This window comes from Vidua chalybeata, chromosome 18 (assembly GCF_026979565.1).
Source record: "Vidua chalybeata isolate OUT-0048 chromosome 18, bVidCha1 merged haplotype, whole genome shotgun sequence".
Lineage (NCBI taxonomy): Eukaryota > Metazoa > Chordata > Aves > Passeriformes > Viduidae > Vidua > Vidua chalybeata.
In genome coordinates this window covers 11,970,868-11,985,621 of record NC_071547.1, presented here as the reverse complement: position 1 = coordinate 11,985,621, position 14,754 = coordinate 11,970,868, and the positions used below count along the sequence as shown (strand labels likewise).

Genomic DNA, 14,754 nt, shown 5'->3' with positions numbered 1-14,754 from the left:
GAGCTCCCTGAGCAGGTGAGCTCTTGGCCACCAGGCCACGGGAGGTGTTTGTGGACATTGTTGGGAATGGGAGGAGGCAATGGCTCTGCCTGGGGCTTGGCCATGGTGCTGTTTTAGCTACATTCTGGAAAAGGGAAGCTACAAAAGACTTTGAAAGAAAGCTTCAGGGAGCAGAGAGCAAGAACAGCTTTATTGTGATCACTAGGGAGTAAGAGTAGAGAGCATGAGGAAAAGCAAGAGCAAGAAAATTTGGCAGATTAGTCTGTGCATTATATCCAGTTGAAGTCACTGTTTTCCATGTAAAAACACTGATATTAAACCACTGATATTTCTGTGTTGTTTCTTCCTAAGTTCCTATACATCTTATGGTGTGGAACTAGAGATTTGCTGCAGACATGCAAGGGAAAGGTCCATTTTACACAGGGGGTTATGGATCTGCCTTTCTTGTCAAATGTCATTTATGATTGCAGTAATCATTTTCTTTGCTTACACTTTGTATTAAGTTTTGAAGAGATTTGATCACACTGAAAGTAAAGCTAAACAAATCGAAGCAAGACCTTTAAACAAAGATAAAGGAGTAAATATTTGTATATCCTGCTCTCTGAACAGGTTTGGAAAGCCAAACTCTTTTTCAGTCAGGTACTCCTATCAATGAGACTATTCTTTCCTGCCTTGTCACAAAATTGTTTACATGATCAGAGGATTTTCATCTTAGAAAGCTACTACAGGAAAAGCTTCAGAACCAAATAAAGCACGAGGGAAGGGTTTGCACTGATGCAGCAGCAGTTTTTATGAATGATTATAATTAAGTCCCATCCTAACATGCAAGCATGGTAGTGTGTGCAGTTCATTTTTTCAGGTGTGGTTGACTAGGGTGCTGACAGCATCCACAATAAACGCCTGAAAACAATCTCGTTAGATGTGTTAGACATAGCAGAATCGGAGCTAACTAGCCCTAATTAAATTATATTTGCTATCAGCCTCCAGCCTTGCTCCCCAAAGATTCCCTTGTCCCAGAAATTTAATTAGAAGGATCAGGATGTGTGGCCAAGTATTTGAATCTGCCACTAGAAAATGGATTCTGCTGAGGAATCCAATTCTTCCTATTGGACTGGTTAGTCCACAGTGAACACTGATGCTATCAAGGCTCCAGCCAAGTTCCTAAGACATTTAATAACAGATTATTTGAAGATACAAACTTGCTGTGACTGCATATTAACAGCTTTCAGGCCAGGAAAACTTATTACAAGTTGTTAGTTGAGCTTTGACTCAGTAAGGTGTGTTCATTGACATTGAAGAAAAATGCATAGTATAATTTGGGCTTTGCTTGCTGTTTCTTGGAACAGTTCAGAAGCATATTTAGAAGGCGTGCTGTGGCTTCTGTGAGCCTTCCTCTTTTGCTACTGGCAGGAATCAGTTGACTTCGTATCTCACTGTCTGGGGGAGCTCAGCTTTTCTCTGTCCATGATTCCCCTGTCCCTCATGCTGCAGAATCTGCCCCTTATTTTCACAGTTGTGTCCTTTCCAGTTGGATCCTGTTTGAAGGTTCCCCTTTCCCTCCTCCGCAGGGAATCTGGCGCATCCCCGTGGATGAGATCGACCGCCCGGGCAGTTTCGCGTCTCATATGAACCGCTCCATCGTGCTGCTGCTGAACGTGCTCTCGCAGCTCAAGGACTACAACACCCTGCTCAAAGTCTCCTCTATGCTGCAGAGGACCCCTGACCAGGGAAAGTACGAGAGATTTCTTTGAAGCCATTCCTTTGTAAAGCTTTCAGTGTGTTTTGTTTGCTGTATGACTGTTTTATTTAAAGCTGTCCTTTGTTTAGGAAAAGAAGTCTTTCGACAGATTCCCTTGGGAATATAGTGGAATTGTTGGTTTTCTTGGTTTTTACAGAGACGGGGTAACTGAGAGGCGTTTCAAAAGATTTTATTCTATTATCAGTCTCAATGAATAGTGAGGCACAAAAGATATACAACTCAACGCTATTTTATCAAACACTAACTTATTTCTTAGTTACCATACCTTATAAATGTTTTTCAGCTTATCAACTTTGTAGCACAATACTGCTATTACTTCTAATACTAATTACCTATATTTTTCCCTACATAATTCTACTACAATGTATCTTTCACAATCCTAATTCTCTAAAATATCTTGTCTTTTTACAAAACCATATTTTAAAACTTATTAAAACTTTTTTTTTTAGTTCAGTCTCTGTCTTAACAATGTCATCTCTATTCCATAACAGCTCAACACACTTTATCTTAGTGTTTACATACAAATGTGTAATACTATGTGAGCTTTCTATCAACAAATCCATTTCCCACGTGGAACGATGGCTAATTTTTTCTCAGGATTACGATTCTCTACCGTAGCCTGGAGTTTCTCTGCATTTCTGCTGAAACTCAGAGCAGCCATGGAGGTGCCTTAGCAGGCTTACAGAGGTGGTGTGTCACGTGGAGGGATTCTCTGGAGGAGCAGAGCGTGACTTGGGCACCCTGTGCTGGCTCTTGCGTAAGAGCTGAGCGCAGCGCGGGAGGTCACGGCCCAGCATCCTGCCTTCCTGTAATCCTTGATGGCCTGAACAATGGTTATGTGCCTCTTGGCAGCTGATGCTATTTAAAAAGCTTATCCTGTTCAGGGGTGATCTAATTTTAATTGCATTAACCTTATTTAAGAAAAAAGAAGCTATTAGTGTGAGCTATATATGGACTCGTATCAATGGGAAGACCAAAATAAACATCCAAGGAAAACATTGAAGCAACTGAGGTAAAATTCTAGTAGGTTGTCCTGTGGGAAATGTTGAAATTGGTCTGTGGCAAATGCTTAAGAAATGAAACTTGAATGATTGATGGCAGTAAGTTGGAGGCATTGAAGGTTTCTTCATGTGTTTTTGAGTGTGAGTGCATGTGAATTTGCATGGATTGTAGTGTGTCTGGGAATATGTCACCACTTGTTCAGCAAACTTGAAGCCAAAAATATTTTGACTTTTAACATACCAGAAGAACTGGACCATAGAAGGTTTCAATTTCTGTCCTAAGCAAACCCATAGCTGTACTAAAAATATTATGTTATTTGTAAGTCTAGACTGAATTCAAAAAACAAGTAATTTGACATGTTAGATCAGCCAGTGCCAGCCGTGGTGAGGTGCAGTTGTTACAGGAACTTAGAAATACAGATAATTCTGGGTGTGTCTGGTATATGCCTGGAGCAACCCTATTTTTAAAAATAGGGTAGTTTTAGTTACTACTGAACTAATGAGGAGTCAGATGTTTATGGTTTGCTTTTCAGAGAAAAGATAGCAAAATTACCAATTGAACCTAAAATCATAGAGAGGAAATATGTGTATTTAAAATGTTGGCCTTTTTACTGAAATAGTACCCTTCAGAGTTATTTACTTGATTTCTAGGCCTCTCATTCAAACCAGCTAATTCTGAAATAGAAATTAAGTTTTCCATTAAATGTGATTAGGTGGGATTGACAGCTGGAAGTGTTTTGCTTGAAAGCAGAATAAAACATTGTGTCCAAATCTACTGAAATTACAGTGCTCTAGTAAATTAAATGAAGCTATAGAGTGAATGTTTTACACATACAATATTATTTTTTTGTAATACTAACTAGGAAAAGGGTAGTAGCACACCCATGAACTCCGGATTTTTAGAGCTAAAAAGGCAACTGTATATGATCAAAGAGAGAAGATTTGCTGATGTTCTTAATCTCACATGCATGCTTTATCCAGAACATGAAAATCACCTGAGAGTTCAACATAGCTTTGTGTAACTATAAGACTTTTTCAAAAAAAGGATTGAATAGAAAGCTGGTATTTGAGGGGCACAGAAGGCTTGATACAAGAAAACTAAATCTGGTTGCTTGGTTTGCTCTGGGTTTGGTTGCTTGGTGTTTCCCATTTCTCCCCTTCCCTCTGGCTGTTGGCAGAGCTGTCTTTTGCTTTGTTTGTGTCATCTCTGATGCTTGTGGGGAAGGGAGAGGTGGAGGTAAACAAAGCTGAAGTGTTAAATCCCAATATTGTTTTATTTCAGTATGCACCTGTAGATTTTTGTTTGTTTCTTATGTTTTGAATTTGTTGTGTTGGCTTTTTCTTGTTTTTCTTTCAATGTCCTGTGTCTTGGTTTGAAAGACGAGTGTCTGCTAAGGCAGGCAGGAGCCTCCCTTGAAATGGAGAATGCAAACCCCTTCCCTCTGAATTATTATAAGTTTGAAATTAAGGGGCTCTTAGGGAAAGATATGGGAGTAGGAATAACAGTTCTTTAGTAGGAAAATTAAAAGTACAAATGCAATAGTACAAACAAAAAAAAAAACCAAACAAGCCCTGCCAGAGTGAGAGCAGGCCCTGGCACCCTGTGGGTCAGGGTGGTGGCAGCAGTCCCATTCCATGGGGGCTCAGCCCTCCTGCAGTGCCAGCTGTGCTTCTGCTGGAGCAGGATCCTGGACAAGGCTGGAGTTTTCCTCTGGAGCTCCAGGGCTGCTGGAGATGGGCCTGGGCTTCCTCTGGGAATGCAGTGGGGAAGAAAGCTGCTCCTCTGGGAATGCAGTGGGGCAGAAAGCTGCTCCTCTGGGAATGCAGTGGGGCAGAAAGCTGCTCCTCTGGGAATGCAGTGGGCAAAGGCTGCTGTGCTGTTCCAAGGTCAGATTGGATTCAGGTAGGAATTCTTGGCTCCTCCCCTGGGCAGAGCCTCTCCCCATGGGCTGATGGAATTTTCTCAGCCATGCAGGGACACTCAGTGGCCATGAACAGAAGAGATCTCCTGGAGGGAGGATTGGCTGTGGGAGAGATAAAGAAAAAACTGCCCCATGAACAGCAGAGACCTGCCCCAGCTCTGACAGATGGGGACAGAACACACACCCCCAGCTACACCTTTCAGCCTGAGACAGTCCTGGCTCTTGTTTTTAGAGTGCTGGGAGCTTTTGGCACTAACTTCATTTCTGCTCTCTTGCTGTGGCACAGGAAGTACTTGCGTGATGCAGATCGCCAGGTTCTGGCCCAGCAAGCCTTCGTGCTCACAGTGAAGGTGCTGGAGGACACTCTCAACGATCTCACACAGGTGAGCAGCAGTGCACTTCATGGCTGGAATTTAGTAATTAGCTTTTGCAGTGTTCACTCATTCCTTAGATCTCCTGAGATTGAAGGGCTGCATTTCTAAGCACTTCTAATACCTTTTGTTTATATGCCACTAAACAGAAAATTTTCTTCCAGCATTGTTATTTCTTGGTTTTGAATTTCAGTAACAAATACAGTCTGCAGTAAGGATTGCAAGATTGCAGTAGTTTGGTCTCACCGTCCCTTAAACTTCAAATAATGGTAGATACATGTAATGTTCAAGATCTCCATTTTCAGGAGAAAATGGAGGAAATTTGTAGGAAATTTCCTTTTAAAATGAACTAAGATTCATCTTGCAAAACAAACCCAGATAGCTTGGTGTTACATGCCTAGACCCTTTTCACTGCTAGTCCTTGACATCACCACACTCATTATTACATATAATTGTAATCTAGATTTAGTTTTTAAAAGTCATACAGAAACTAATCAGTTCCCAGGTTAAGGGATCTGGATATTGGAACTTTACTTGGTAAATACATTCAAGGAAGAACTTGTTCCTAAGGGTTTTCTAAGTTAGCAGACTGTAGGTTTAACAAATTAAATGAAAACATTGTCAAGATCACTGGAACTCTGTATATTAAATGGTTTGTTCATAAATCTGGATGTAAGAGTTGTATCATTATCAGTTTTTGAAAGAAAAGATGATGTACTGAGTTTTTCTACCTTTGGAACATCACCAAAGTAAAGGTACAAAAAGTAAAATACTATAGCAGGGTTTTGCCTACTTCTTGATCTATTAACAAGCAGGTTATGTAAGAACAACAAAAAGAAAGATTCTTAAACTTGAGCTTGATTTGCAGCTGCCAAAAGAAACAGATTTGGTTTTGATTTCAATATGTTAGAAGAAAAATTTGTGCTTGGATTTCATTTAGTTGGATCCCTTAGCATGGACTGAAGTAGTGGGGGAAAATAAACATTGTGGCTTTGGTTCAGCCTGAGCTGTTGACACTTCTCTGCGATGTTTTCACTTATTAAAATTCTTCTATTAGTATGATTTGTGGCCTGGATTAATTAATATTGAGGAACAAAAAAGAATGAACACAGAATAAATGCATTTTCTTCAGCAGATGCAGTAATGAGAGGTACTGGTCAATATTCATGATAGACACAGTTGTTCTCAAATGCTTTCTGATTTCTATGATAACTGAGAAGAATGATTTCTTTTATTAAGGTTTCAGAAGATCAGGGTTCCAAGTCTTCTAGCCTTGCTTCAGGAAGGATGACAACAGACGTGTCCAATAAAACGAGTGCTGAAGAGGGGAAAGATGTCCTTCCCAAAAAGGCAGTTTTATCAGATGGAGCAGTGCATAGTACTGAAAATGGAGTGAAGGAAGCCACCCAGGGACAAATCCCCAATGCTATGGACATATTGGAACAAGAGGACAGGAGTGACAAGGAGATTAAAGAGCTTCCTGGCCCTGGTTCAGTTGAGCCTATGGATCTTGATGGCTATTCCAATGACACTGAAAAAATCGATTCTTCGTGTAGACGCAGCGAGCCGGAGCGGCTGCAGCCCGGCAGGAGCTCCAAGGACAGGGCTCCCGAGAGCAGGACTCCAGAACTTTCCTTGGAGGAGCTCAGTATCAGCTCAAAACACCAGCAGCAGGCAGCTAAAGCAGTACCTACAGAAGAACCTGTCCAGAGGTCAAGCAGGAAGAGGAAATTACTTGAGGATGTGGAGTCTGGAAAAACACTTCTGCTCGATGCTTACCGAGTCTGGCAGCAAGGTCAGAAAGTTATGGCCTATGACCTGGGCAAAATTGAGAAGATCATGTCTGAAACATACATGCTGATTAAACAGGTATTGTATGATTAATTGTCATTTCTCTATGTGGCCTCAGACACGCTTTTAGGATCTAACAGGAATTGCTAAACTGAGCCCTATATCTGTTTAAAACCTGGGGAGATAAACACCTCCCAGAGAACCATTCTCTTGACACGGCCATTGCTGGGCATAGGGAGTAGGACTCTCCATGTTTTGAAACTAAATTTCTGAAATTAGTTAAGAGCTGTAGTACCACTTACATGGTGTTTGCTCAGCTAAATGTTCATTTGAATTGAGAGAGCTGAGTATTTATCTTTGGGTACGTGCTCCTGAATAACTGAAAGTCAGCATTTTGCTGTAGAACTGCTGCTTCCATGCTCTACATCCCCATTTCATCTCAATTTAATTAGATTTATAGATGAGCTAAGTAATTATGACTTCATTAGTTGTGGTTCTGTGTTCAGGTGGATGAAGAAGCAGCACTTGAACAGGCAGTCAAGTTTTGCCAGGTGCATATGGGAGCATCAGCACAGAAACAGGTAAGCTCTGAATTCTTTGAGTGCTGCTGACAAGCTTTTATGAGTCTGTACAGGCAAATCTGTTGCTGAGTGTCTTCAGCACCTAGAAATGCCTACTTTCCTTGTATTGGTGTTATCTAAGACAAGTCGGGCTACATTAGTAGGAAGATCACTCCTTTATTAGTGTCAGTGCTACTGTTTATGTCAGGCTTGCAGGATCGTTTTCATGCCCAAAAGCTTTTGGGGAAACCCCAGACAATCTTCAAATTGAAATATTTGTGGCATACTACAATTTCCCTAATGTCCACATCATAGCCAGCACTTCATGGATGGTAATTACTTCTCTCTGCTCCCTAAGGGCTCCAACCTCATCAGCTCTTGCCTTGCTGGCATTACACTCTGCTCCAGAGATACCAGATAGATTTTCTTTACTCTGCTAAAAACAAACAGTTACTCAGTTTCTTTTTAGCTTGTAGTTTACCCAGCAAACAATTATAAGAGCTTTAAAGGGATCATTATTTATCAGTCCTTAATGCGATATCAAGGCCAAGAAGAAAACTGCATGAATGAGGTATTTATTTGTGTTCATTTTGCAGCCCCAAAGTATTTACTAGATTTGTATTTTCCATCATTTTTGTTCAGTTAAAATGTGCTTTTGTATAGTGCATCTCTTAGCAGAGTAATAGGAGAGGATGTAAGAGGAAAGGTAGATTTTTTTGTTTATTAGGTTTTCATGGAAGTAACTTTCTCCAATTTGTGCCCCTCAGGAAGTCAGTAACATTGTTCCATTGAACTACAGAAATGAACAGAAATGTCAAGAGGTATTTAGTAGAAGTGTAGGCTTGCTTGTAGTCTGGTATTTCAGGTTTTAAATTTTTTTAATAAAAAATAAATGTTAGTTCAGCATGGTAAGCCTTTTTCAGTTTATTCTGGGGAAAAACAGACATCATCACACTGTGATTTATGACTTTAAAATAAAAAGAATTTGCTAGAAAGCTTCTTTAAAAAGTAATGTTACTGTTGCTTTTTTGGATGTGTTCACCTTTTTAAAAAACACTCAGCAAATTCTCCTTTATCAACCCAATTCCTTGCTGGGCTTTCTGGGAATGTCACTGCTATTCCAGCTCTTCCAGCAGGGTCACTGGGTACTCAGGCATGTGGCAAAACATGAGAATGGTGAAAAACTTACAAACTAATTCACAAACTAACTCACAAACTAATCTTGAGAGTAGACACAATAGGTGAGCTAGTATTTAGCAGCACTGGGAACAGTAAGATTTCCTGTTAAATCACTTGAAATAAAACATGCCCCTTCACATGCTGCACTTGGAAGCTTTCCCTTTTAGGAAGCAGTCCCAGCTAACGAGGTTATTACATCCTGCAGTCTCATTTTCTGCTTCTAGCAGGATCTTGCAAGCTGTGTGAAGCTGCTCCTGCAGCACTGTGAATTAGTGTGGAGACACAGGAATAGCCACTCTTGTAGACATCTGTCTGTTTTCAGCAGACTGAATCCTGTTTTATTTAAAATTGGCAAGTATTTGCCTTCTGTAAGCAAATGATGTCATGCACAGAGCTGCTGCAGCCGGGGGAAATGCTTTGTTCCTAGATGGTTTGAGTGGGTTTGCAGGGCCTGTGGTTCTTCAGTCACTTAACCCAAGAAATTGACAGTAAAAAAAAAAAAAAATCCACCTTGATACACGTCTTTCTCAGCTGGCTGTTGTATTTTAAAGTTGCAGGTGTTAGATGGTTTCTTTATGAAAGTTTTCACTTGCTACTAAAATTAGGCATTACTTAAATTCTGGCTTTTCAACTTTCTTCCAGACCACTCGGAGTTTCTAACCTAAATATTTAGCAACTGTGCTAAAACCTCCTTCTCTGCCTCTCCAAGCCCAAGCAGGAAACAACAGAGCAATCAGTGAGAGGAACTGGACCAAGTGGGTCCTTACACTTCTGTGAGCAGATCTAATCTTTTTAATGGCTTGGCAATGCTGTGACCCTTTGACTTGGTTTCAGAAATCCTCTCTAGTGCTTATGAGTGATGCACTGCTGACATGTTTCCAGCCAATGAGAGGCACATCACCCACAAAGTCAGCTAAAAACATGGCAAGTGGCTGAGAAAGGTTGGCTTTCAGCTTTGAAAAAGGCAGAAAAAGTCAGTGGTACAAAACCTTGGCATGGTAAGTCCCAGTGCTCCAGGAGGACTGGAGAAATTGGAGTGTTTTCCATTGGGAGATTCCAGTAATTGATATAAAATTGTATTCTATGTAAGTTGCTGGGACATTTATTTCAGTATTCAATATTAATATTTTTTTTAGTGATATATTAATCAACTTCAGCACATTTTGCTTCACAATTTACAGAGTGGTGATGCAACATTTTTAAGTGCTGATATTAATGCTATTGTGGAGAAAGGTGTGGCCAAAAGTAATTCCTCCAGTTTTTGTCCTTTTCCCTTTAAATTCTTAAGTGTGAATAAGACTTATTCTTAAATGTGAATACACCTATCAAATGGGCTGAAATCCAGTGGTGGTCACGGGATCTTTAGCAGTCAAGTAACTAAAGGTACACTGGAGATTAATTGACTTTCTGAGCAAGCAGCATTTTGAAGGTCTCTTGTTCTTTTCTTTGATTTTTCTGTCTGAGAATGTTATCTACAAGATTTGCAGACATCCTGAAAGCAGTCATCTCAGTTGCTCTGAGTTATATTTTTAGTCTTGCCAACTGTGATTTTCATATGAAATTAATGGTCCCTGGAAATGGAGTCCTTGTGGAGGGAGGATGAAAGATTGAGGCAGACTAGTTGGATTTTGAAGTAGCATTGTACTTAAATATCTGGTCCTGAGGACCAAGGAGGAGACATGTTGGCAGAAAGCAGTGCTAAGGATTCCAGATAATTAGAGAATTCCTAATAAGCCTTTCCACTGACTGCTTAAGATTGCTCGTAGGAAATTCTTCATTTTATGCTGTTGAGGACATATTGACATGGGAAAGTTATTGCAGTACAAGCTAAGGATGAAGCTTTGTATTGCACAGAATATTCTATAAATGCACGTGGAGATAGTTTAAGAATCCATCTGTCTTCTGTTTTCCTGCAATCTGAAAGGTATTTTTATTACTGGGGACTTAATATTGAATTCCTTAATACTAAAAGTACACCTTTCAGCAGTGTTGAAAGTCAAGACAGTTAAAACTCTGTCTTGTGTGTTGGGATCTAATGTATCACTAATCCTGAGAACTGAATTTCTATAAAACAAATACTTTAAAACATTGCAAAAATCAACATTGCACACAGGGCTGGATTTAACATCTATAAAAATACAAGAGTGTTCAGAGGCAAAGTTCCAAAATGCCACTGAGTCTCTGGTCCTGTGTTGTGACCCCTGAGAATTTGGGACTGTGTGTAGAAAGCCCTGGTAACGGGTAGTGCTGTAGGAGCTGAAATTTCTATTGGCTCTTCAAGGTACAGTGTATCATCCAAATGTCATGAGAAGGGGCTATTTCAACATTGCTGAGTTATTTAAGACTCACTGCTGCCTTAGCCAAAAAATCCTTGCTCTGGGACCAACTCCATCCCTGAAGTGTCAGGGAGAGAAAGGAAATTTTCAACTGCTCTTTCCTGCTCCATCTGCCAGGCCTTGAGCTCTCCCTGCTTGGCTGTGGCTGCCCAAATCCTCCCTTTCACCTTTGCTTCACTCACCTCCTCCTCAGGAGCACACCCATGGCCACCTTCTCCCCCTGGCTGATGCCAGACTCCAGGTGCTTTCCCCATTTCCCTGTCTCAACCTACAGTCAAAACACATCAGCAGATTTCAGTGTCAGCTCTAATTAAAACTGATGCTTCATGAAGCTACCAGCAGAATCAAAACAATGAATTTTATTATAAACACAATCAAGTTATGCAAATGAGCTGTTCAGGCTCCTGGCAGGCTGCCAGGGTGATCCCTGATTTTATAAAGTTGTGCTGCTGCAATAGAAGAGTGTTGTTTTATACAAAAGTGCTGTAATATAAAGGTGCTGGTTTAGTGCTCTTCCAGCCCAGCTCTAGTTCCAGAACAGGTAACTGGGGTCTTGTTTTCTCCTTCCATCAGTGTTTGCCCCTTCCCAGGGCTGCTGATCAGCAGTCTGAATCCACAGGCTCGTAGTGAAGAGTTTTCTGGGGTCATTGGTGGGTTTGATCTGTCAGGGCTGTGCTGAGACCAGCCACAAGAAGCTCAGATGGACTCTGGAGCCTGGGTCTGGTGATGGGACCTTAGAGTGAATGTGATATTTCACTTGGAACAGGAAAACGTTTTCTGCTGTGAGTGAAGCTAGAGGGCACTCCCATGGATTTTTCCCCTTCTGCTGTGGAATGCAGTCAGCACTGCAGTGACATGGGCTCTCAGGCATTTTTCCTCAAGGACAGAACTTGAGAGTGACTTGTTTGAACTGCCTTGGGTGTCTAGAGCGTTTTCTTCTCGAATTCTCACGTTAAAAAAAACCCCACAAAGCAACAAACCACCAAGCTGTTCTCTTCAGGAAACAGCTAAAAGCCTTCTGTAAAGGCACTTTGCTGGGAATGGGAGGAGATTAGGAGAATATTAAATAATTAGAAAATAATCATCTTCTACCTCATGTGTTTTCTCCCCCTTTTTGTTCCACCCACATGCTGCTAATTTTCATCTTTTCTTCCTGCACATCAAGACGTCAGAGACTGCTTACAGAAAAAGTTGTTTTTCCTGAGTTGTCTGTATGCTTTATTAATGCAGCAAAGATGACAAGAAAGGAGGGGGAAGGAGGAGGTGGGGATGGGGGGGGACAAAAGGACGAGCTCTTTCATGGTCTCCTACCAAAGGGTGACCATTTTGTTCACTGTTGCATTTGCCAGTTGCCATGGCATCCCCCTCTCACTCTATCCTGGAGGTGTATCCTTGATATAATTAACAGCTCTCCTCCTTCTGTCTCCTGCAGAAAGCAATCATTAAGTGAACATGAAGGAAAGAAAAGACACTTTTTATCTTTTACTTTGTATATTAATGTTTTTCATCCTGCTACCTGGTCTCTCTTGGTCAATAATGATGGTTTTGTGTATGGAAGTGTTGCTGTAATATGGCTGCCAATGTAGAGCAGGACATTGAGCCCCTGCTTGCATTTGTGTTAATGGGGGATTTTTTAATTAGGCTAGAGTTCAATCCTATGTTTGTAAACCTTTGTTGTTTTCTATATATAAAGTGGTCTTGGCAAATACAAGGTTCTTCAGAATCTTGATCATGGATAATTCTGTATTTCTGATGCACCTAGAAGAAAACTTCCAAATGAGATTTCTTTCAAATGCTGCTGTAGAGAGATTGAGGGGGAGCAAAAAAAGAATGGATAGGCATAATTTAATTAAAACACAATATTGAGGAGGAGTTGGAGTGGTAGTGCTGTGGAATGTGGCCAGCATATTGTTCAGGCAGTTTGTGTGACAGCTTCCAGGCTTTGTGGGGATGTTCTGGTGTCCTTTTAAAAAGGAACACCTTTGTGTGAGGTGGGTTCTGACTTCAGTCCCACTAGAGTGCTCAACTCAGGCATGGGAGTAACTGAAAAAAAGAAAAAAAAAAAAATCACAAGAATATGTTATGTAACAGTTGCAGTTCCAGCATCTTTCATTAGGAAACTTTTGTTGGGAAAGCTGTCACTTTCCCTTTCTGGAACATTTGGTTGTTAATTTTTCCCACAGCCACAGAGCAGTGAGCCCTCCCAAAAGCGGGAGTGGGAAGGTTGCTGGAGGATTTCTTTGTTTTTCAAAATGTGTTTTGAAAAAACAGGAAGTAGGGTAAAAACAGACCCTTGGTCAGGTTCTCTGATTTATGACTTCACAGGCTACAAATTTAAATTTTTCTCAAGTTTTATCTTAATGCTGGATTTCTTTTAGCTGCTGCTGAAGTGCCTCACTGGGAAACTGTAGGGAGCTATTTTTTCCAGTAACATCTGTGAAAAAATTCTGCACTTTTGCTGATAATTTTAATTTTTGCTGATAATTTTATTGGTGGAGGGCTGTCCCAGTGCTGGACTTCCAGCATTTTCCTTACTTGTTTTTACATCAGCTTTCAGCATGGGAAGGGTTTGTCCATCACCTCTGTGAAGCTGAATGAACTTTTTGAGGAGCATGCTGAAATAGTCAAAGTTCTAACAAATAAAGAGACTGATTTTTGTAACCTAAGTCAGAAATAGTCACAATTCACACAGGCATCCTCCCTAGTTATTCATTTACATTTCAGCTTTTTACATTGTTCAAACTGAAAAACAGTTTTTGCTAAGTTTTTTAAAGAGAATTAAGATAGTGGGCTCTTTATGGAACCAGTAGCTCATCCATGGAACCTCATTTGGATATTAATAATAAGCCTTAAATATTTCTTCTATTCACTTTGATATAGTAGTCAATACAAAAGCAGGACTGCATACCCTTCAGTAGCTCATGGGTTTTTTTTAAATCTAGAAAGAAGTCCAGTCTTGACTAGAGGAACCTGTAATTATAATGAAAGACAGGAAGAAGTCAGATAAAAGAGTTTTTATCTCAAGTCAGTTATATTCACATGTTCTGTAAGTAACACTAAATGTAAGAAAATATTAATTTCTTCTTAGTGACTAAAGGCACTCTGTAATAGTGGTGGTAACAGAGGCACTGAGCATGGTGAGATGGATTGGAGAGGAGAAAAGGAGAAATTCTGAGTCAGAACTGACTGAGTTTTGGCTTTCTACCACAGCAAAGCAAAAACTAAAAAATAATCTTCTGATGAGAAACCACATAAAACACTGGTGAAGGTTTGTCACTGCCTCTCCATTTCCCACTGTCTGTCTGTGGAAAACAATCTTTATTGTGCCTTACTGGTGGTTTAGCAGTAGGGATGGATGAACAAAAGGCTTCTGGTAAATCCAAGACTGCTGGAGTGAGTTTTTCTGGGTTTATTTCTCAGCTGGGTGTTATGAGGTCCTGTGTTTTCCTGGAGAGCTGCAGATGATGAAATGTGGCCCCATAAGTCCTGAGCAGTGTAGTTAGTGACATTCCCTGAGCTGCCTTTGGTGAGTAGCATCACTTACTGATCAGAGGTGCTGGAATTCTCGCCCCTACACTAAACCCAAAATCTTTTCAAGAACATGTGCCTCACTGTGCTGCTCATTTTGGCTTTGTGCTTACAGCCCTTGGATGCTCTTCAGTTCCTGAGTGCAGTAAAACCACTCAAAGCAGGTTTAAATCCCTTTTCTTAAGGCTCTGTGAGTTGCAGAGTGCACAGTAACCAACAATGGGTTTTTTAGTGCTTGGCTCTGATTTTGAAGAGAGCTTTCTCCCTTTTCTTCTGCTCCCACCCCCTTTTTTGAAAAAAAAAAACA

The 14,754-nt window shown here is 40.6% G+C and overlaps 1 protein-coding gene across 1 annotated transcript in view; it reads left to right on the top strand.

Moving 5' to 3' along the window:
• CABIN1 (calcineurin binding protein 1) overlaps positions 1-14,754 on the top strand; it is a 108,572-nt gene that overhangs the window by 75,933 nt on the left and 17,885 nt on the right. The window contains exons 31-34 of the mRNA XM_053959387.1: positions 1,569-1,732; positions 4,969-5,065; positions 6,293-6,922; positions 7,351-7,425. Coding sequence (XP_053815362.1) covers positions 1,569-1,732; positions 4,969-5,065; positions 6,293-6,922; positions 7,351-7,425 — 966 coding nt within the window. The remainder of the gene's footprint in view (positions 1-1,568; positions 1,733-4,968; positions 5,066-6,292; positions 6,923-7,350; positions 7,426-14,754) is intronic.